Source organism: Macrobrachium nipponense, chromosome 47, assembly GCF_015104395.2.
Source record: "Macrobrachium nipponense isolate FS-2020 chromosome 47, ASM1510439v2, whole genome shotgun sequence".
NCBI classification, from domain to species: Eukaryota; Metazoa; Arthropoda; class Malacostraca; order Decapoda; family Palaemonidae; genus Macrobrachium; species Macrobrachium nipponense.
In genome coordinates, this window is record NC_087222.1 from 12,598,063 (window position 1) to 12,623,054 (window position 24,992).

The window sequence follows — 24,992 nt, forward strand, 5'->3', positions numbered from 1 at the left end:
GAGAAGGCGACTCAAGATCTGTTAGTGCAATCAGCAAAGAAGACGAGACCAGCTGTTCCTGCTGTGAAGAAGGAGTTACAGAACCCTCAGCCACCCTTTCGAGGGAGTTCATCGGGTCAATCCTCTAGAAAGAGAGGAACAGAGAAAGGAGGAAGGTCTTCTTCTTTTAGACCAGTTAAGAAGACAAAATGATGGACATCGCCAGCCAGCCTCGAAACTCCAGCCAGGCTCGAAGCTCCAGCAAGAGGGGAGGCACCAGCCGGGCGCCAGGCGCCAGAAGCGTCAGGCGTCAGAAGCGCGAGGTGCCAGCCAAGAGTGATGCGCCAGCCAGGCGCGAGGTGCCAGCCTTGCGCTAAGCGCTGGCCAGGCGCAAAGCGCCGGCCAGGCGCCAGGCTTCATCCAGAAGAGATCCATATCAAAGAACGCCCTGGCCTTCTTTGTGATAAGTGTGATCTCCAAAGCACATGATAAGTGCCTTGATGATTCCTTCAAACAGCTGAGAATTAAAGCGCATGAAGTGCGAGCTTTTGGGAATTCTTTTTTTTTCCATAAGAATATGTCAATAATGGACATATTAGCTGTCACATACAGGAAATGCAACTCTGTGTTGACTTCCCATTACCCGAAGGATGTCAAGATAACCTATAAGAGACCCTTCTCTCTTGGTTTATATGTGTCTGCGGATAAGTTGCTGGGATAGGGAGCCGATACTGATCCTTAACTAGTGAGTTAAATTTTATTTAGTGTCGAGTTTTTAGGGTTGTTTGAAAGGAGTTTGGGGATAACTCTTTTCAATATCAGTACTAACCCGGGTGTTAGGATCAGGTGATCGGGATCGGTGTTGTGCTCCTTAATTATGCCATTAGGCAAGGTGTGTTGTCATGTAAGTGGATAAGACCCCATTGACAAATGCCATCAGGCTCTGTCGAGTAAGTGGATAAGACCCCATCGATAGACCCACAAGAACTCTTAGCCATAGGTCACATCCTCGCTAAGGCTCTTGAGGCAAAGCAGACTCCTAAGCAGTAGCTATGAAGTCTTCCGCCTAAACAAGTAGGAACCAAGGTTTTATTTATTACCTACAATGTATGTTGTTTACCTGTCTATTCAGTAAATAGCTGTCTCTTACCCACCACCAAGGGTGCCAATCAGCTAAGTATGTATCTGATAGGGAAGTTGAATGTACAAAAATGATATTGTTATTGTACAATAAAGTTTTGTACATACTTACCTGGCAGATATATACGATTAAATGGCCCACCCAGCCTCCCCTCAGGAGACAAGTGGAAGAGAAAATCTGATTAGAAAACGGGAGTGGTTCCTATTCCTGCCACCCAGCGGCAGGGCGGTAGATCACCTGACCTACCTGTAGCTTGTGCCGCGAAATTTGAATTTCTGTCGGAGACGACGGAGTCTATAGCTAAGTATATATCTGCCAGGTAAGTATGTACAAAACTTTATTGAACAATAATAATATTTTTATGCTTTTAGTCCACGTAATATCCTGTATTTACAGTCGCACCGTCTGTTGTTCGAACTTCCCTATTGAGAAGTCCGGATAAGCGAGCGCTTACAGATACCTCTATAGTTATAAAAACATTGATCTGTATCTAGTGTAATTGTAAGATATCCATCTATGTGTATACAAAACATTATCTTACTTCCTGCCAAATAAGGCGTGTTTATCATAGGAAATTCTATAAACCTCCTAACATATTAAAATCCGTTTTGAACAAAAAGAGACAGTTAATCAAATAATAACTTATATAGAGGAACCAATCATTTGTCTCATAAATCGTGATATTGTTCAACAACCCAACAGAATTCTCCCACAACCGAGTCGCAGTTTGCACGCAAAATCTCGAGACGCATGCACCCTCGAATGTCTTAGTGTGTGTAAAAAGACTTTGCTGGGATCTGAAATTTTAATCCTTCCCGACACTCTGAAATATAACGATTTCCGCGAACAAAGCCCTATACACGGTTGACTCACAGCAACAAGTTAATCTAGTAATCCACAAAACCTATACATATAAATATCGCATTTTTTTATTGTTGCTAATTTTTAATCACGCCCAACCAGTCGTAGATGAATCTCTCTTATACTCTATCTAAAGTAATATCCGTAAAGTCATTCAAGCAGAGGTGATTCAGCAGAAATTTTTTTTATCTTTTATCTGAATACCAGGATGTTTCTCCACTAGCGAGTGATCTCTGGGGGAATCGGATGTCATCGAACACAAAATACGGTCTAAGGACAAACATAAAGCTATATAAGTACCTTCGTATAGACTCCCAATGAAATTTCAAAATAGAGATAAATGACGAAGTTGAAAAAATGTTAGTAATAGGAGTCATTAGGAAATCAAATAGCCCTTATAATTTTTCCCTCAAACATCATGCCATAAAAGATCGGACTTGGCGTATCTGCGTAGATTTCTGTCGCTTAAACAAGGAAACGATTCCCGATCGTTTTCCAGTGTCATGTACCGATGATATCTTATCTTTGTTAGGTCAGAATAAATTTTTCACCAGCTTGGACTTACTTAAAGGCTTTCACCAGATACCATTACCTAAGTGATTGCACCTCATACACCTTCTTCAGCACACTCAGGGGACATTATCAATTTTTACGTATGCCTCCGGCTTACGTTGTGCCCCAATTACAATATAGAGTTTGGAGACTTTTAGGGGATACCCTACATGCCTATATGGTTGATCTTTTAATCTTTTCTAATACCTTAGAAGTACATTCACATAAACTAGAGCTAGTGCTATAGAGACTAAGACAAATAATCTCAGAGTAAAATATCTAAATGTGAGTTTTAAAAACCGAACATGTTTATTTAGGTTTTATGTGTCTAGTCAAGGTCTTAACCTGTTAAGCGTCCGCCCCGGATGAGCTCGTTGCTAACGTAGCGTCGCGCTTTTTTTGTAATCAGCGATCATAGCACTGATGATAGTTTTTCAAAGTTATTATTGATTTTTATGCTTATTATTCATACTGTAATTAAGTGTAGGAAATTCTCTCTCTCTCTCTCTCTCTCTCTCTCTCTCTCTCTCTCTCTCTCTCTCTCTCTCTCTCTCTCTCTCGGAGTCCAGTCACTCGGCAAAGAAAAGTAATCTTCACTCCCGCTATTGGAAGAAAAGATTGTATCATCACTGGAGGATTCAGAACAAGAGCTCTCATCATCAAATAGGTTATCAATATCAGACTCCTCATCTAGTATTTGATTGATCTCACCTGAAGAAATACGCTTCCTCTTTGGGACATTCATTGTGAAAGACGTGAAATCCAATTTGCCTCGATAAACGCCCGAAGCGTATTGAAAGAAAACCAACAGGGACAGGCAGTTTTCTAGCATAAGCGACCACCAGGAAAGAGTTGCCAGGCTGGAAATAAGTTTCCCGTGTGCTGAGAGTGTTACCAAATGATGTTCCTACACTTTCTATACGAGTAAACGTATTATTACGGGGCTGACGGCTTGACAAGCACAGTTAATGTCTTGAACGTAATATCCCGTTGAAGGCGCTACCGAGTAGATCGCGGTAAACGTATTATTACGTGGGTGATGCTTAACAGGTTAAGTAGTCCATGGTAAGGTGTCGGCTATTCATAACTTTTCGGTACCTATTAATGTAAGGGGGACACACCACTTTTGCGCTGTAGTGGGTATTACAATCGTATGTAAATATGTAACTTTTCAATCATGACAGCTCCTTTAACAGATCTCTTACAAAGAAGGGCGTAGATATATTATGGTCTGAAAGCATCAACAGGCGTTCGATATCTTCAAATTGTAATTATGCAGTTCACCTATCCTAAAAATCCCTGATTTAAATAAGGAATTTTTTTTATTGCAACAGACGCCTCAGAACAAGGGTAAGAGGGGTACTACTTCAGCAATATGATAAACAGTTCTTTCCTATAGCTTTTTATTCACGTAAACTAAAGCCCTCTGAAAGTAAATATGCAGTAATAGGCAAGGAAGGGCTAGGTATCTTTAACTCACTAGTACATTTTAAGTTCATAATCTACGGCCATCCTGTTAAAATCCTCACTGACCATAAGTCCCTTACCGAGTTTTTCAAAGGCTTTAATCACAGTCCCAAAGGAACTCGGCGGCATATGATCATTCAGGTCTTTGGAGCCAAGATACGATATATACCAAGGAAAGCAAATATCATAGCTGACGCATTATCCCGCAATCCCGCACCATACTGCAAAGAACCATTAATTGGACTAAAAGATATAGAAATATCTGTGACTATTGTTAAAACCGTATCTAAACAAGAAAATTCATTAACCCAAGAGATCGTGAACATTGAATACCTGGGTTGGAGCGCAGAACTGTTACAAACTGAACAAAAGCAAGAGTCAGCAGCAATAAGCAAAACAATAAACACTTCGAACGGAAACAAGGTCAGCAGCTAAGCAAAACAATAAACACTTCGAACGGAAACAAGGGTCCGCAGCTAAGCAAAACAATAAACACTTTGAACGGAAACCCTAAAGCAAAAGTATATTTAAAGTATGTGTATCAGAATTATGTAATCAAATGTAATATTATATGTAGGTCAGTGACAAGGAAAACCCGAAGAACACAGCAGGTGACTAACGACCAGGTAGTAGTAATAATCTCTTTATACCAATCGTCCTAAACTGGTTGCATTCCAATCCATTATGTCACAGAAAGCCAAATCACTGTTTTACTGGCCTACAATGCTTACAGATATAAAAAGCACATAACTAATTGTAAAACGTGTCATGAAAACAAGGGACACACTAAGACACCTGTCAGTTTAAGGGCCTATCACGTGCCAAATCAATCCTTGAAAGAATACAAGTAGAATCATTAACAGAGTTACGAGTCTGACAGAGGAAATAAACACTTCTTAGGGTTAATAGTTCTCTTGACACGTTATATAGAATTAATAGCACTAAAAAACAAACACCGCAATTGAGTGCGCTAGGAATATTTATGAGTGCTAAATCAGTAAATATGGAATTCAACACATGATAATCTCTGACTTGGGTGGTGTAAATCAATAATAATCTCCTTAACTCGTTGTGTGAATTCCTTTCCATTAAGAAAACCAATACTATATTTTATCACCCAGAGTCAATCAGTGTGGTAGAATAAGAAATAAATAAGAAAGTGTCAATGTTTTACGAGTTACACTCGTGATATTGGATCCGAACTGGATTATAGCGGTTCTCGCGGTTTTAAATACCTTTATCATTCATATCTTGTATCTATAGAATTGATACCGCAAGTAGCCTTATACGGTACGCCGCTAGAACACTTTTCCACATATTCAAGCCAACCATTAATTTATCAAATATATATATAAAAAAATATAAATAAATAAAATAAAATAAATATGGATACAAGTGGAGCCGATGTAATACACTCCGTAAGAAGTCGGAAGGGTTACAAATTATAATAAAAAAGGAATCATGATAAAATCAATAAGCAAAACGTAACCATAGGCTAATAAAATATCCAAATATATATGCGTAAAGATTTGAACTTAACGCTTTAGTAACGACAAATAAGCTAAAAGTTCAAACACATATCAAAACCTACTGGCATATTGTCTGTCCCGGTGATTTATATTTGTAGTCAATGAAAAAAAATAAAATAAATAAAATAAAATAAAATAAAAGAGATTTTAAAGTCAGGAAGTCTAGAAGTGAAAATGTATATCAATGGAATAATCCTATACGGATCTTACAGGGCAAATAATATATATAGAATTTGTATGAAAACTCTTTTCCTTAGTTTGAATAAGGAATATCTAATTTAACATAATTACATTTATTTTACAATCTTGCAGATTTCCAACATGAAACTAATATTATATTGTTCAATTTTGGTACTGTTTTTTTTCAGACATTATTCTCGTGTGGGTGGAGTATTAAAACAAAAAATACCCAATTTATACTAGAGTCGTATTTATTACAGCAAGTAACGTAACTCTTAAGCTGGTGACAACATCATCAGTCCTGAGGGTGCCTGGCGCGTTTGCCGAATCATCATTGTTCCTTTTAACCTCCATAAACCGCTTGCAAAGCAGGTTGGCTGGAGAGAGGAATGCTTAGCCCGAACTTCTCATGGGCAAGGCAGGTCGTTAGGTACAAGTGTCTATCCGTGTGTGCAATGCAACTTTAGTTAAGGAATTGCAATCGTTTTAAAATTAAGGAACAAAATAAGCAAACAGAATTTCTATAACATCAAAATGAATTAATTTTTTTCGGAACCTCATAGACAATTAGTCAATAAATCAGTTTATGATATTGGTAAACGGACATTTAGAAGTATCAGGTCATGGATATGAAAAATTTACTTGCAACATTAGCCTGCTACAATTCAAGTAAATCACATTCATGGGAAAATGTCGCATTTTCTTGAAAAACCCAGTTTATATAGAAATTAGTTACATAGTGGGTTCTTTCATAGCATCTCCTGCCTAAAAATTAACCTCAGAGGATGCTAGCGAGAAAATTGAATATGAACCTTTTTGTTAAGAGCACATAGGATCAGATTTTATCACAACTTAATCTCAGTAAGCATAGGGAAATACAGAATCATGATTAATATTCTCTTTGCCTCTTATGTTGCCTGGCAATCTTACAAATAGCTCCGTTTCACACTTCTTTGTCTAGTAACTTACTACCAGTAATATCGAATTTTCTTTGGGATTCGTATTGATATGTTTATTTTTTATAATTATGGATATTTTTACAGTCATCATAGACCTGGATAGGTTCACTCGTTATAATGACATGGATGAAAAATATTTGTACAGCTGACTCTTTTGAATTCCATAAAATATCAGCGAATTCATGTGGGTTAAGTCTGGTTCTTAATGGCTTTCTCCCTCCCATATTTGGATGTTGTCTGAATTTACTTTGCCCTTGTGACAAGTATAATTTCACTTACAGGCTGATTAATGGAACCTGGTTACAGTATCCTGCAGTACGAGAGTTTCATATCGCATGCCCGAACAGATCGTCTACAACTTCAAAAAATCGTTCGTCGCTGTGGACGACTGCAGTGAAGTATCAACCGCCTACAATGTGAAAGGGAATAAGCATCATCACAAGTGAACAAGCTTATTTCGTGGAATTCTAGGATGGACACCCGTATCCCGTCGTTAATCTCGTTTTTAATGCGGAATGCTCCGTAGCTGGCGCAGGACTCGTGCTGGGGATTATTTTATTCATCGTGAACGTATTCGTATGGCATAGGATGCAGAGAACAAGTATAAGTGCAAGATAGAACGTTGGACCCTGCCCAGGCAATTCCCCTTGTTTTTAACCATTTGGAATTGGCCATTTCATTTGGCTATAGGTGGTTGTCTGGAACTGTGTAATGGACGAAAAGTTGTTCGAAACGCTAGAATGTGCAGTAGATATAACCTCGGTCATGTATCCTATATATAAATTATCATAAATAACAGAATCCTATATATAAAGTATCATGTATCCTATATACAAATGATCATAAATAACAGAATCGAAATATATCTGTGCGTGTACGCACTAGGAATCTATTTAAAGTGCACCTAGATTAATCACTTAGATTAGTCATTTATGTGAATCAGTTGTATTAAGTGCACATATATTGATCATAATTATATGAATCCATATACATATGTATAAATAAATCAGGTAGCCTATAATCAATCTGTTACCTTTTATCTTACCAATAACTGCAGTTATATAAAAGTTATATAAATGTTATATATGAGTTAGCATAAAAATAAATGAATCAGCATAAAAATTAATAATTTTTATCACTTCATATATGAATTTTTATCAGTTAAAATATGATTTTTATCATGTTAATCTTTATCCTAGGCAATTATCAGAGTACCTTAGTATTTTCTGTAGCATATGCATCTTAATGAGTTGAAGTGAAAAACTGTTTCATTATATATCACGTGATCATTATTATTTACGAATATCATCTTATATCTTATTACTTGAATCTGTATTTGTGTACACCATGAATTTTTTTTACTTATAAGTATTTTCTATATATCTATATATATTCACATAGTGTCTGTATCACACTCCTATAAGTCAAATGCAAGTCAAGCTTGAGTAATATTCAGTGGTTGTTTTTGTAGCTGACCGAGCTTTTATGTAAGAGTTGCATAATAAAAATATGGAATGTTATTCCATATATATAAAAAGCTAAAATTAAAAAGGTCAATCAAATTGCTTGCAGGAATGTGATCAGACCAGAGACGATAAAGTATGCTAAGATGACGTATACAATAAAGTAGGCTAAGATGACGTGCCATCACCTGTGGTCCTTTATTTGTTTTGAAAACATTAGTCCAAGCTTCCTGCTTGAGACAACTACCGTGACCTATAATTCAAACGGCCTACGTGATTTGTAATCTGTGTTATCTGTATGTATGTTCATATGTTTGAGCTACTGTCTACTTCCTTTATGATTTGTAACCGAGATGGTAGTCAGAGTTGAATTAGCCATCATCATCGGCAGAAGCGATCAAGCCATCGTCATTAGAAGACCTGTACAAACTTCCTCTGATCTTCATCATGTAATCTCAGAGAATAGAACTATTTTTTATGCTTCGTCTTTTCTACTAGAAACCTCACATCAGAAAGAAGATATCATCATTAGTTTAACACATCGTCGTCATAACCAAAGAAGATACCGACTTCGAAAGTTATCATCAAACCCCAAGACACTCCAATGAGCATGGAAGTGCATAACCAACCGACTTAGCGTAAGGTTATCGCAAGTCTAACATAACCTCATAGGGCGCCTTATTATACAAGGCAACAGCCCTTTCATATACATATACAGTAGCCCAGTCTACAGTATACTATATACTACAAGTACAGTAAAGTAATTATTAGTATTAGCTAATTCTGGAGGTTCATACATTCTGATCATATGATGATCCAGTATGAAAAGAAATTTAATATGAAAAGAGAATCTGATCATATGATGATTCAGCATAAAAAGAAATTGAACACGAAACGCAAATCAGACTCGGTCCGACATTGTCATAATTGAACAGTGTAAGGCTGCTGATGGCTACATATAATTATAAAATACAAATGTAAGTCAAATGCATCTTTTACTTGAATCTTTTTAAAATATGTATATTTCTTCACTGTATCCAATAATATTGTATGTATTCTCATAGTACTGTATTATAAAAATACTAACATAGTGGTCATTGTTTTGGTTTGAAAATCAGCTGATGGCGAATACGATTTTATTTTACCATACTTAACTCGGATCTGAGCGAATTTTTTCTTGCTTCTAGCTAGCATAAATGAATATCTAGATACTTTACCTATATGGAACAAGGTCATTTTTGGTTTCACAACGTATTTTTAAGTCGAAGTATGGGTTGAATACGTCTCGTTGTGAACTAAATTTTTTTTTTTCAATAAATTGTGTTGGGGGCATGTTTATTGTGTCAAACATTTGATTCTGTTCACTATTTTCCCTTGATTTCATTGTGATAAGAACTTTATGTACCTTATCTTTTATTGGCGTGAGATCAACATTAAAATGTGTTTTTTCATGGCAGGTAGTAAGTTTACGGTAGTTTTATCTTTGTTGCTGATGCACAATAATTGTCATTAGTTGTGTTTGATATTAATAATTAATTGACTTTAATAAATAATATACAAAGCCACTTGTTCCTACACAATATGCAAACCATCTATCCTTTACATTAGGAATTACTTTCAGCATAGGCTGGAATATGCTGTCAAATTCTTGAACAAGGTGGTTCAAGACATGTTTGTGAGCTCTTGCTGACTAGCTGTTAATCACAATTTTCCCAGTGGGACCTTTCTTTTGTGATTTTGAATGAATATATATATATATATATATATATATATATTATATATATATGTATATATATATATATATATATATATATATATAGATATATATATATATATATATATATATATATATATACACACATACACACACACACATTGAAAACTATGTAAACTGTATTCTTATGGCATTTTTTCTTCAAAAAAACCTTCAAACATTGATTATTTTGCAGTTTTGGTGTCATATTTCATCTCCCAGATGAGCGTTGTAGGCGTCGTAACCCTGGAACATACGTCATAACCCTGGAACATGCGTTGTAACCCTGGAACATGCGTCGTAACCCTGGAAATGACGTCTATTGACAAGCGTCGTAACCTCGGAACGTTGTAAGCCGACACCGTCGTAACCTGGGGACTGCCTGTAAATATATTACAGGTAGTGACCGACTTACGACCGCAATTGGTTCTGCAAAACAAGTCGTAACTCGATTTGGACGCATGTCGAGTCTGCTAAATTACCGTAGAGTTTATCGTACATATACATATTGTGTAATGATATTGACATCATCTGAAAGTCATATTTTATCAACATTTTCTTAGATTATTACTTATATTATCATATTTAAGTCATAATTCATTATTATTTAACATTCATTATCATTAAAACCATTGTATTACCATTCTTAGTGCATATTCTTACTGTCATATATGTATTACGATAGTACTTTACGATACCCTTTCACAAGTTCATATACGTATGTCAAAATTCAACCCCTTCTTTAGCTAGTTTATTTTACTGTCTTTTTCTTTAGAATGTGTATTATATTTCCTAGTTATGATTTCTTTACATTTTTGTAGCATGTGTAACATCTCACACCTATGTATAAAAATATAAAAATAATCATAACTAGGAAATACAATGAAGTCTAAAGAAAACAAAGATAGCAAAATAAATTAACTAAAGAAAAGGTTGAACCTACAAACGTAGCAATATGAAACAGTGTGATGTGAGGAGAACGGGTACGTCTGACGACTTTGACAAACGTTAACAGTAAGGCGTAGTAATGACGTGTACATTACTACGCATTACTGTTAACGTTTGTCAAAGTCGTCAGACGTACCCGTTCTCCACACATCACACTGTTTCATATTGCTACGTTTGTAGGTTCAACCTTTTCTTTCTTTAGTTTTCATTGTACGTATTTCCTAGTTATGATTATTTTTATACCATTTATATCGTCTCTCTACACGACATTACTACTCCTTGCTGTTACATTCGCCAAATGTTTGTCCAAACTGTTTCTCCTCGCATCATACTGTTTCATAATGCTTCGGTTGTCACGTTCATATAAAAATTCATCCTTTTTTTTTTTTAGTTAATTTACTTATTGTATTTCCTAGTTATGATTTCTTGGAATTTTTTATACCATTTGTAACGTCTCTCTACGTACTGTTACATTCGCCAAACGTTTGTCCAAACTGTTTCTCCTCGCATCATACTGTTTCATAATGCTTCGGTTGTCACGTTCATATAAAAATTCCTTATTTTTTTTTAGTTAATTTACTTATTGTATTTCCTAGTTATGATTTCTTGGAATTTTTTATACCATTTGTAACGTCTCTCTACGTACTGTTACATTCGCCAAACGTTTGTCCAAACTGTTTCTCCACGCATCATACTGTTTCATAATGAAAATTCGGGCAAATTAGGTGTTGCCCTCCCAAATGAACTTCACCTCGTACGCCTATGATTACGTGGAAAAAATTCTATCGAATCAAGGCTTTCACTGAAGAGAGAGAAGGAGAGAAGTAGAAGAGAGACGGCACGAGAAGAAGAGAGGAGAGAAAGAGGAGAGAAGGAGAGAGAGAAACTTCGTTTGTTCATGCTCATTTAAAAAATTCATCCTATTTTTTATGTTATTGACTTTCTTTGGAATTTTTTTATACCATTTGTAACGTCTGTAACGTCTCTCTACGTACACGAAATTGCGTCTTATGTATTGTTACGTTTGTTAAGTTCATAGCAAACCCAGGGATAGTTCTGGGTCGGCATCTAGAGTAGCTATGGCTTGCGCAAAGGTGATTCTTAAATAGTTTGCTTTAAATATTGCAATCGAACCTTGGTCCATAGGTTGAAGAATTGGAGTGGTGTTTGGTTGCAAAAAAACCACTTTCACATCAGGATTCAGATCAGCTAAGTGAGGTGGATGTCCAGGCGCATTATCGAGCAGCAGTAAAATATTGAAAGGAATTCCTTTCTCTAGGCAGTATTCACGCACTTGAGGAATGAAACAGTTGACAAACCAGTCTTCAAAAAGTGCCTGCGTCATCCATGCCTTACGGTTAGAGCGAAAGTAGACAGGCAAAGTGTACTTGCTTACATTCTTGAACGCTCGTGGGTTTTCTGAATGATAAATTAATAAGGGTTTCAGCTTGAACCCCGCGACATTCCCACCAAGAGAGTCAGCCTATCCTTAAAAGCTTTAAATTCTGGCATGCTACTGGCTTCCTTATGGATGTAAGTGCGTTCTGGCATTCGTTTCCAGAACAAACCTGTTTCATCAACATTAAATATTTGTTCTGGAAGATATTCCTCATCCGTAATCATTTCATCGAGACTGTCGACAAACTTGCTAGCTCCTTCCTCATCCGCACTCGCTGCTTCTCCAGTCACTCGAACACTATGCAGCTGGAATCGTTTTTTGAACCTCTTGAACCAGCCAACGCTTGCCAAAAATTCTTGCTTATACTCTACTCCAGCACGTTCCTTCAAAGTCTGAAACAGACTTCTAGCCTTCATCTGCACAGTAAAAAGGCTTAACGGTGTCCTTTTTTGGATTTGATCTTCCATCCAAACATGCAATAATTTTTCCATTTCATGGATGGGGCCAGTGCGTTGTATCGTAATCACTGTCGATCGCATGGGTGCAGAACCTTTCACAGCATCACGAATCCTTTCCTTATCCTTAAGAATCGTGGACACAGTAGAATGAGATAACTTCATATCACGTGCGATCACATTCACTTTCTTCCCTTCTTCGAACTGCTTAATCACTGTCATTTTTGTGTCCAAGTCAATGGCCTTCCTTTCCTTCTTGGCATGTTGAGGAGTAGATAAACACAGTTTCCTCTTGGCAGACATTTCAAAAATGATCAAAATTAACACAAAGTTATTGAAAAATGAACACAGCAGAGCGAGAGATGCGTTCAGTACGGAGCTACAGGCAACACTGAGTGAGCGCGGGACCCGAGAGATGCACGGATGCCGCAGGAAAAAGTATCGTACGTTCGTATGCACGTTCTGCCGAAAAGGGTGAAAATAATAGTCGTAAAGTCGATCAGACGTAAGTTGCATAGGTCGTAAGTCGGTCATTACCTGTATATATGTATGTACGATAAAAATCTCAAATCTCAGTAAAGAGAGAGAGAGAGAACACTCCCTCCCCTCCAGTCACATTACGTGATATATTTGACAGCTGTTGGACCTTGGTTTGATACATGGAGTTCGAAAGAAAGATGCGTGAAGACTGGGATTTCCTTCATTCTTACATAATTTTTTAATTTATAAACTAAATCTTACTAATTCACTATAGTATTTTCTTTAATGAATTGATTGCTCTTTACATTTATATTATTCGAAAATTGCTAAATCATTTATTTATCATACAGAAAACATACATCTCTGTAAGAAAGAGAGAAAATTATTATTGTTATTATGTGATATCATTTAATCTTATTAAACTTACTAATACAGTATTGATCAATACTAATATTTTAAAATTAGTAAATCATTTTTGTATCATAAAAATGTAATTAGTCATGAAAATAACATCAAAATACACTAATTTTGGATCATTTATTGTCGGAAAAAGCCTGCGAATAGGCGAATTCCCCGCAAATAATGTGTAGAGAAGGTCCAGAGAGAAATCCGCTAATCCGTGAGTCCACGAATACAGGGGGCCCACTGTATATATATATATATATATATATATATATATATATATATATATATATATATATATATATATATATATATATATATATATATATATATATATATATATATATATATATTATATATATTATATATATATATATATATATATATATATATATATACTCGTGTTTGATATTAATAATTAATTGACTTTGATAATTATTATATATAAACCCACTTTTGTTCCTACGCAATATACAAAGCCTCGGTCCTTTACATAAGGAATTACTTTTAGTGTAGGCTAGAATACACCTGTTTAATTCTTGAACAAGGGGGTTAGGCAGTAGCTACCGTCTGGTAGGCCTACCTGCCCGGATTTAAACACTCCACTTTGCTTCTGGCTGTCCTCTGATAAAGATATATATATATTTGTTCCTACATGATATACAAAACCTCTGTCCTTTGTATAAGGAATTACTTTCGGCGTAGCTGGAATTACGGCCGTTAAATTCTTGAACAAGGTGGTTAGGCAGTAACTACTGTGTGGCAGGCAGGTAGGCTAACCTGCCCGGATATAAACACTCCACTTTGCTTTCGGCCGTCTTCCGATGAAGACATGTGTTTGTGAGCTCTTCCTGGCTGGTCATTGATCATTTTTACCCGGTGGGATCTTTCTGGTTTATTGTTGTTTTTTAAATAAATAAATATGTATAAACAGTGTTTGATATTCATATTAAATTCAATTAATATACAAACCGACTTTTTGTGATAGCCTTTATAGCCAACTTTCTACATTGTGTTAAGAGCAGCGGCAAGGGTATGCCAACATTATTTTTTACATTCTTTCGCCCTTTAACGTCAGGACGAGATATGTATGTAACGTGAGGATGAGACATGTATTTAAAATGAGTGATATTGATCCTGTAACGAGACATGTATTCATCCGAAAATTATGCTTACGCTTGGGAATTACCGAGGGGAACTTCAAAGGTTTGTTTTTGTTTTGTTTTTATGGTAATTTCTCTTCTCCTTCATCCTTTCACTTACTATCGGATGAAGGTAGAAGAAGGGGCGTGTGGTGTTGGTGTTTGGGGGATCTCCTCTCACTTCGTAGGGCGGTGCCCTTGGATGCGAGAGGAGTATCCTTATTTCTTTAATAATTTTTTCCTTATTTTACAGACTAACAGTGGTGATTGTGTTTACAGCAGTATTGGTTGGATAGCTCTTCATATTGCTTATCCTAACCTTGGAATTGTACATGTGACTCGTAGCATGTTGTGATACCGATCCTCAAGTGTGTACTGATCCCCTGCTGATAATCATATTCATTTACCACTACTACCCTGGAGTTACGTCACTGGACGAAGCTTTCGCGCTGCCCTGTGATGTTTATCTATTCCTGATGGTAGAAGTCTGGCAGAATTTGGAGGAATTGAAGAGGAAGAGAGCTTGTCAAGTGTTGTCATCCTCCTCTTCGAGATCATCATATTTTCATGTCTCCACCCCATCGACTCCTAAGGCTTTGACGTAGAAGAGAAGGTGGTCTCCCCCTCCTAGAAGTCTCGTCACGGGACTTCTAAGGGTCTATCTCACTCCTGCGAGATAGGTGGGTGTTCCGCTGGTCCTCCTGTTCCTCGGGAACCGTCCTGGCCGCTCGCTTGCAAGCGTCACCGAGAGTATGGTCACCTACAGGTGACCGTGCAGCCAAGGTCCAGACTGCTGAGTACGCTCACCTTGTCAGGACCCAGGCATGGAGCGAAAGGATGGTAAGAGTCGCTCAGGTGACTCTCGCCAGACCAGCGATCGCTCTCGCAGCGATCGTCCGGTACCCAGGGTTGGCGTGACGTTCCCCCGGGACCGTCCATGCAGAGACCGGAGGAGGCTGCCCATCCAGCCCTCTTGAGAGGTTTCAGCCTCAACAAGGACTTGGATGAGTCGGAGGACGGTATCGGCTGTCTCCTGTCTGGTGCACGCTCAGCCCCACCCAGAAGACAGTTGCGTTCACGGCACCGACTACACTCAGTGGTGGCAGACGCTTCGCCTGCCAGGCGAGAGTTTCGTAACCCTTCTCGAGGATACGTTCTCTCCACTGCTGCTCCCGCAGGTCCCTCCGGACAGGTGCAGTTAGGCCGTGTTGCTACGCAACTGCCCCAACTCCGTCCTGGATGGAGGACCTATCGGTTGTCCTGAGGAAGCTGGGGAAGAGGAAGTCCAGGAAAAAGAGGAAGGTGTTGTCGCCTTCTCTGTCGTCTTCTTCGTCGTCGTCTTCTGCCACCTCTTCCCCTTCGACTTCCAAGGCCCCCCCAGCCGAGGAAGAAGAAGGTGGCCTCGCCCCGCCAACACCGCCCCCCCCCCCACACAAGAAGTCTCGCCCAGAGACTTCATAGGGTCTGTCCCTCTCCGGCGGGACAAGTGGGTCTTCCACTGGTCCTCCCGTTCCTCCGGGAACAGTGCCCTTCTCTACTTCCCCAGGGAAGAAGAAGACGGGGACCGTAGGACCTCTGCTCCCGGCTCCAGAGGCTCCACCTCCGGACCGGGAACTGTCTCGGCCGCTGGCTCGCTCGCGCCACCAATTGTACAGTCACCTATGGGTGACCGTGCAGCCAAGTTCCAGACTGCTGAGTATGCTCACCATATCAGGACCCAGGCAAGGAGTGGAAGGATGGTAAGAGTCGCTCAGGTGACTCTCGCCAGACCGGTGATCGCTCACACAGCGATTGTCCAGTAGCCAGGCTTGACGTGACGTTCCCACTAGACCATTCACGTGGCAAGGCTGGGAAGAGGTCCCTCCTGGTCACCAGGTCCAGCCTCGCCTGGACCTGGTACTGTAGCGCGTCGAGAGGACGGTGCTCGCTCTCACCGCGTTAGTGGACTTTACCAGTCACCCGACCATCGCTCCCACCAGGACCGGACGGCTCGCACGACTGGTAGCAGCTCCCCTGATGCACGAGACTGACGCTACCATCCTCGGTCCAGTGCTTCTCCGCAAGGAAACTGCTGGTCGAGACCTGCAGCTCGATCGCCACCATGGGTTGGTGATCGCCTGCAGTCCTCCCAGCCTACCGGTTCTGCTGGTAGGCAGGGCAGGAGCGCTCGTAGCAGCTCCCCTGACGCATGAAACTGATGCTCCGTCCTCGGTTCAGCGCTTCTCCGCAAGGAGACCGCTGGTCCAGACCTGCAGCTTGATCACCATTGCGGGTTGGTGATCGCCTGCAGTCCTCCCAGCCTACTGGTTCTGCTAGTAGGCAGGGTAGGAGCATCAGGTCTCCCTCACATCTCCCTTCAACCTCCTCGGGCTACACCAGGAGGAACGAGGCGAACAGGAGGGACTGTGATGAATGCAATTCTTCGGTCCGGCCACGAGCCTGGTTCGGTCTTGGGACCAAACAGATCTTACACTCAAGTGGTTGGAGGAGATTGTGGGGGCTGGCGAGGATGATGACACTTTCCTAGACTCTCGGAGTGACCATCACCGCTGTTCACATGACGGTCCCGCTGGACCGCGCACACAGAGACCGGTGTGGGCTCCCCCTTCGGTCCTCTTGAGAGGTTTCGGCCTCAACGAGGACTGGGATGCGTTGGAGGATGGTATCGGCTCTCTCCTGTTAGGACTGCGTTCCTGGAGGGACCTTCGGGTCCTACCAGACGCAAGTCCCTGTCGTTGAGGAAGGATCTTGCCCATTTCTCCTCGATTTCTACAGGAATCGGGAGGACCACCACCCAATGATCGTCTGACAAAATTCAGGGCGGGGGAGGGCCGTTTCGCTGAGCGCTTAAAATTCTTCGGAGTTTCTAGCACTCACCGAGTGTTTTTGTCTTCTACAATCTGCAGACACTTGTGGGAGACCACAATCCAGAGTGGGTGAGACGAGAATTCCTGATAATTGTTACTACAATAATCGGAAATCTCGCCGAATGCTCAAATTCCTTGGAAGCCATTAATTCCTGGAATTTTTAGCATTCGAAGGAAGCACTGCTGCTGAAGGAAGAATATCTCAGGAGGGGCTCAGCCTGGATGGACCTGACGGTCCTTCACCTCAATAGACGGTCACCCCCGGGATAGAGAAGAATGGGCAATAATAGTCAATCCTCCTCTCTTTTTTTCCCTTTACTTCTTGGTTATACCAGAATGAAACAAAGAAATAAGAGGAATTCGGTGGAGTTTAATCCTCTTAATTCAAACCCAAGAGACTATGTTTTTGGTTCAATCCTAGGATTTTACTGAACATACGTCAATCCGTTCAGGATGGATAGCACCGAGAGTTTGAATGCCTCTCTATGCTACTGTTTTGGGAGCATCCAGTTCGGCTTGAACTAGTCATCTTCGGTATCCTGTTATCACCGTAGAAGTCTTCCTTCGGGAAAACTTCACTTTTGCTCTCTTTATTAGAGAATGAAGGTGGTCAGCTTCCAGTCCTTATTCTTGTTCCTCGAATGGAAGAGAATTTAGAATGGAGGTCTATGTACAGGAACCTACAAATATACTACGTATATTTCTCTCGCGACATGCTTATGTTATCAATTGAATTGTCCAAGGTGTAGGCACATACTGTATTAGCTCTACTGGTATGTTACCGAAATAAATAGTTTCTTCTCTTAATTGAACTAAAACTCTGGACTGCCTTGCAAGCCTCCCAAGAGTTACCGGTTTCGATTTTGAGATACTAGTGGTATTGTTTACAACAACAACACCACAGCGTTTGCGTTCACCGAAACCCGTCATTCCTTCAGTTTCCTTCTTTAGCTGTCCCCTCTGTAGCCATTGCCATGTGTCATCACTGGCTAGTTCTTTAGTCTGTCTCATGTATTGTCCGTGCATTGGTTTGTTGTGCCAGTCCTCTGTTCTGTCTGTCATTCTCCTGTCTCTGTATATTTCTGGGTCTTCGTCTACTTTTATTAGTCCTTCTTCCCATGCACTCTTTAGCCACTCGTCTTTACTGGTTTTCAGATATTGCCCCAGTGCTCTGTTCTCGGTGTTGACACAGTCCTCTATACTTAGTAGTCCTCTCCCTCCTTCCTTTTGTGTTATGTATAGTCTGTCCGTATTTGCTCTTGGGTGTAGTGCTTTGTGTATTGTCATATGTTTCCTGGTTTTCTGATCTATGCTGCGGAGTTCTGCCTTCGTCCATTCCACTATTCCTGCGCTGTATCTGATTACTGAAACTGCCCATGTGTTTATGGCTTTTATCATATTTCCGGCGTTGAGTTTTGACTTAAGTATCGCCTTGAGTCTCTGCATATATTCTTTCCTGATCGTGTCCTTCATCTCTTGGTGTTTTATATCCCCTCCTTCCATTATTCCCAGGTATTTGTATCCTGTCTCATCTATGTGTTTGATGTTGCTCCCATCTGGTAGCTTTATCCCTTCAGTTCTCGTTACTTTGCCTTTTTGTATGTTGACTAAGGCGCATTTTTCTATTCCAAACTCCATCCTGATGTCCCCAGATACAATCCTTACAGTCTGGATTAGGGTATCTATTTCCTTGATGCTCTTACCATACAGCTTGATGTCGTCCATGAACATCAGATGGTGAATTCTGTTGCCTCTTTTCTTGAGTTGGTACCCTGCATCCATCCATCCATCTTCTGTAGTACTTTTGTCATGGGAATCATGGCTACTACGAAGAGTAGTGGGGACAGTGAGTCGCCCTGGAAGATCCCTCTCCTGATATTAACCTCTGCTAGTCTTATTCCAGAGCTTGTAAGTATTGTATTCCAGTTGCGCATTGTATTTTTGAGGAAGCTGATGGTGTTTTCCTCTGCCCCATATATTTTTAGGCATTCTATCAGCCATGTGTGTGGTATCATGTCGAAGGCTTTCTTATAGTCTATCCATGCCATGCTTAGGTTGGTTTTCCTTCTCCTACTGTTCTTCATTACCATTTTGTCTATCAGGAGCTGGTCTTTTGTGCCCCTACACTTCCTTCTGCAGCCTTTCTGTTGGTGGGGGATGGTGTTTGTCTCCTCTAGGTAATTGTATAGCCTTTCACTGATGATACCTGTTAGTAACTTCCACATTATTGGTAGGCAGGTGATAGGCCTGTAGTTACTGGCTATATTTCCCTTTCTATCTATTATTATTATTATTATTATTATTATTATTATTATTATTATTATTATTATTATTATTATTATTATTATTATTATTATTATTATTATTATTATCATTATAATTTTTTTTTTGCTCTTTCACAGTCCTCCAATTCGACTGGGTGGTATTTATAGTGTGGGGTTCTGGGTTGCATCCTGCCTCCTTAGGGGCCCATCACTTTTCTTACTATGTGCGCCTTTTCTAGGATCACACTCTTCTGCATGAGTCCTGGAGCTACCTCATCCTCTAGTTTTTCTAGATTCCTTTTCAGGGATCTTGGGATCGTGCCTAGTGTTCCTATGATTATGGGTACAATTTCCACTGGCATATCCCATATCCTTCTTATTTCTATTTTCAGACCTTGATACTTATCCATTTTTTCCCTCTCTTTCTCTTCAACTCTGGTGTCCCATGGTATTGCGACATCAATGAGTGATACTTTCTTCTTGATTTTGTCAATCAGCGTCACGTCTGGTCTATTTGCACGTATCACCCTATCTGTTCTGATACCATAGTCCCAGAGGATCTTTGCTTGATCGTTTTCTATCACTCCTTCAGGTTGGTGCTCGTACCACTTATTACTGCAAGGTAGCTGATGTTTCTTGCACAGGCTCCAGTGGAGGGCTATTGCTACTGAATCATACCTCTTTTTGTACTGGTTCTGTGCAAGTGCCGGACATTTGCTTGCTATGTGGTTTATGATTTCATGTTTCGTTTTGCACTTCCTACTTATGGGAGAGATGTTATTTCCATCTATCGTTCTTTGAACATATATGGTTCTAAGGGCCTAATCTTGTGCCGCTGTTATCATTCCTTCAGTTTCCTTCTTGAGCTCTCCCCTCTGTAGCCATTGCCATGTGTCATCGCTGGCTAGTTCTTTAGTCTGTCTCATGTATTGTCCGTGCATTGGTTTGTTGTGCCAGTCTACTGTTCTCTTTGTCATTCTCCTGTCTCTGTATATTTGTGGGTCTTCGTTTACTTTTACCATATTTTGTTTTGGTAAACAAAACCAATCTTAATTTTCATCAGCACCCGTTATCATACGTAGCAAGGATTGTGAGATTTTTTAAAAGGATTTATGAAACCTTATTTTATTATTATACAAACCTTTATTATAACGAAGAATGTACAATAATTAGAACATCAGAGTAACATAGGTAACCCAATAAAGAAATTTACATGAATCATACTAAATAATCTCTTTTTGTACATGAACTTTCCTGTCAGATATATACTTATCTATAGTCTCTGACGTTCCCGACAGAATTTCAAATCTCGCGGCACACGCAACAGGTAGGTCAGGTGGTCTACCTTACCCGCCGCTGGGTGACGGGTGTACGAACCAATCCTACTTTCCTGTCAGATTTTCTCTGTCGCCGGGAACGACAACAACTGTATTGGTTTCCTCTTGATAGACCTTTCAATTCTCGCTTGCCTGGAGATTAATTTGGACCTTTTTGGTGACATATTCGCTCTGTTTGGCTTGGCATACGCTGTTTTTGGACTGGTTTTGACTTTGCGCTGGATTTTTCTTGAATAATGTCTGACTTAGATTCTGTAACCAAAACTCCTGTTTTGTTTAGGGTATGTTCGGTTGAGGGTTGTAAGGTGAGGTTGCGGAAAGCTTCGGTCGACCCTCACACTGTGTGTGTGAAATGCAGGGGGAATGAGTGTACATTTAGTAACCCTTGTAAAGAATGTGAGGTTCTGAATGAGGATGAGTACAAGGCTCTTTCTTCATACATTAGAAAGTTAGAACGAGATAGAGTTCATAAAGCTTCCTCTAGGAGTTCTAGTAGGTCTAGAGTGAGTGAGATTGAATCGGAAACTAACATTAATGTAGATTTAGAACCTTCCTCCCAGGTTTCAGCCCCTGCGCCCCGCACCGAAGCCGAAGATTCGTCTTCGGAGGCGGCGGCTTTAAAGGCTACCATTCAATCTATGGAAAAGAAGATTCGCCTGCTAGAACAAGGTAAGAGTGATAGTGTTGGTGATAAGTGCAGTGTCCCCAGTGATGTGGAGGGTGCGTCTGACCGGCTCCTTAGTGCCTCCAGGCCTAGACCTCTTCCAGACTCCCAGTTCCAGTGGAGGAGGAAAGTCGAAAGCCGCAGGAGGGCTAGGGAGAGCCCCCACCGGTCAGGCGTCCCCTCGGCAGATCCTGAAGTACGCTCCCAGGCTGCCTTAGATCGTGTCAAGAAGGAGATCCTGCGCCAGTGTTTCTCCTCGTCTTCTTCACCTTCTCCGAAGCGCGGTTGGAACTCTCCGGATGCATCACACCCGTTGAAGAGGGCCTGGAAGGCGCCCTTCAGTCCTTTGGCTTCCAGTCCAGAAGACTTTCCTGAAGAGGCTTCTTTGGAAGTGAAGAGACCCAGGAGATCCTGCGATCGCCCATCTTCACCCGCTCCTCGCTCTACGGCTGCTTCAGAGGAAGATCCTGTAGATTCGCCGACTCGAGTCTTGGCGGGACTCCAGGCTCAGATTTCGGCTCTGGCGGATTCTTTGGCCTCAAGATCTCGTTGGAGGAAGGACGTATCTCTCCCAGTCAAGAGATCTAGACGCTTTTCTTCGAAGGATCGCTCTCCTCGTCGTCTGCAATCTCCTTCGTATCGGGAGGTTTCAGCCGAGCGTAGGAGTTCGCGCGAGTGGCATCACTCACCTGGCTCTCTCTCAGCAGCGTCGAGGCACCAGACTTCGGGCAGGCGCTCTTTGGATGGCGACGGATTTTATCCGGATCGGATTCCTGCTTCCAGTAGGCGCTCCTCTCAGACTCATCCTTCTTCCTCTAGTGTGCGTCTCGTCATTCTTCTCCTCAGCATCTCCGAGAGCCTAGAAGGCGCCCTTCTACGAGTAGGCGCTCATCACCTGGCTACCACTCTCCTCGCGTTTCGGACCCCGTGCCGAGTAGGCTCTTTTCTCCTGTAAGTCGCTCCTCTCCCGTCAGACGTCAAGAGTCTAGTAGGAGCCCTGCGCCTGTTAGGCGTCCTACTCATGGAAGCCGTTCTCTTGTGGAGAGGCGCCAAGAGCCTCGAGTTCTTCGTTCTCCTGATAGGCGCTCATCGTTCTCGAGGCACCCTACTCCTGACCGTTCTCCGCTTGGTAGGCGTCAAGATCCTCTCAAGCGCCCTGCTCCTGATAGGCGCTCGGCGCCTAGCAGCCGCTCTCCTCGTGATAGGCGCCAGGATTTTTGTAGGCGCTCTCCCTCTCGTAAGCGCCCTGTTGATAAACGTGGTCTTTCACGGGTCAGGAGCCCTACCTCTCCTTCAGTCAAGATTTCGTAATCCACGAAGAGGGAGTCCGATTTTAGACAGGCCAGGTCGGATAGGCGCCCTTCGGTTTCGACTCGCCGCTCTACTGTGGATTTGACTCCTCCTTCGAGACGACATTCTCCAACATCACGCTCTGCTCCTGCAAGAACCTCTTCTAAGGATCCTCCACGCTCTCCTCTTCAAGAAGGCCATGAAGGTTCGGATGAAGAAACGAATACCTCGGCAGCAGTTTCTTCTTACAAGAAGCTCACAGAGCTTCTTCTTCAGGAGTTCGGGGATTCCCTTAGCCCCACTGCTCCTCCTTCTCCGCACTCGTTGTTCTCCACGGCTAAGACAACGAAGGGATTGTCGTGCGTGAGAATGAAGCCGACACTTTCAATGAAGAAGGCGCTTAGGAGTTTTGGATCCTGGATGCGCTCCAAAGAGGAAGCGGGAAAAACTGTGTTCGCCTTCCCTCCATCGAAGCTTTCCGGACGGACTGGATTTTGGTACGAGACAGGAGAGCCCTTGGGGCTGGGTCTCCTGTCCTCAGCCGATGCAGACTTTTCGGCATTGGTAGATGCCACGAGAAGGTCAGCTCTGAACTCAGCTAAAACAACGTGGGCCATGAATGAGATAGACCACATTCTGAAAGGCATGTTCAGAGTGCTTGAAGTATTCAACTTTCTTGATTGGTCGCTCGGAGTCTTAGCTAAGAAGACGCAAGTGCCAGAGTCTTTCTCTCCGGAAGACCTTCATTGTGTGCTATCCTGCATGGATAAATCAGTAAGGGACGGGGCCAGCGAAATCGCTTCAATGTTTGGGGCGGGCGTTGTCAAGAAGAGATCAGTCTTATGCTCCTTCTTGACGAAGTCCGTCTCCCATGCGCAGAGATCTTCATTGCTGTTTTCTCCTCTCTCCGCGCAGCTGTTTCCCAAACATCTGATACAGGACATTTCGAAGGCACTTTCAGCTAAGGCTACGCAGGACCTTCTGGCCCAGTCTGCAAGGAAGCCTCGTCCCAACCTCCCGACCAAGACGAGAAAGGAGAAGTCGACTACTCAGGAACCCTTTCGAGGGGCTTCTACCTCCAGACCTGCCTCGTTCAGAGGTCGCAGACCCAATAGAAGAGGGAAGACTTTCTCTAAGTCAATCAAACCTTCCAAATAAGACTCAAGTCCTTCAGACAACGATGGGGCCAGGCTTTTACGATTTGCAGAAGTCTGGGCCCAGAAAGGCGCAGATTCTTGGACCTTTTCAATCGTGAAGAAGGGGTATCTCATCCCTTTCACCTCAAGACCTCCCTTGACGACCACCCCAAGGGAGTTGACGGCCAGATACAGGGACCCCATCATGAACCAGGCCCTCAAACTAGCAGTAGATCAGATGCTGGAAAAGGAGGCGATCGAACTAGTGACAGAACATCATTCAGCAGGCTTTTACAACCGCCTTTTCCTAGTTCCGAAATCCTCAGGGGGATGGAGACCGGTGTTGGACGTAAGCGCCCTGAACTTCTTCGTAGAAAAGAAGAAGTTTACGATGGAGACCACTTCTTCGGTGCTGGCAGCGCTGCGTCCAGGGGACTGGATGGTGTCCTTGGACTTACAGGATGCTTACTTCAACGTACCGATCCATCCTTCCTCGAGGAAGTACCTCAGATTCATGATGGGGGGAAGAATTTTCCAATTCAGGGCCCTGTGCTTTGGCCTCTCGACGGCCCCTCAAGTGTTCACGGGGATCTTGAGAAATGTAGCTCAATGGCTTCATCTGGAAGGGGTGAGGATATCCCTGTACCTCGACGATTGGCTTATAAGGGCCAATTCGAAAGATTGTTGTCTGAAGGACTTACAGAAAACCCTGGAATTGACGAGT

The 24,992-nt window shown here is 41.5% G+C and overlaps 2 protein-coding genes across 2 annotated transcripts in view; one reads left to right on the top strand and one right to left on the bottom strand.

Moving 5' to 3' along the window:
* LOC135204717 (zinc finger protein OZF-like) overlaps positions 1-24,992 on the top strand; it is a 120,037-nt gene that overhangs the window by 33,259 nt on the left and 61,786 nt on the right. The window lies entirely within an intron of this gene.
* LOC135204529 (tigger transposable element-derived protein 1-like) lies at positions 12,276-12,989 on the bottom strand. Its single transcript, XM_064234694.1, has one exon. The coding sequence runs from the start codon at positions 12,987-12,989 to the stop codon at positions 12,276-12,278; it is 714 nt and encodes a 237-aa protein (XP_064090764.1).

Coding starts and splice junctions, on each gene's coding strand:
- LOC135204529 (XM_064234694.1), bottom strand. CDS start 12,989: ATGTCTGCCAAGAGGAAACTGTGTTTATCTACTCCTCAACATGCCAAG.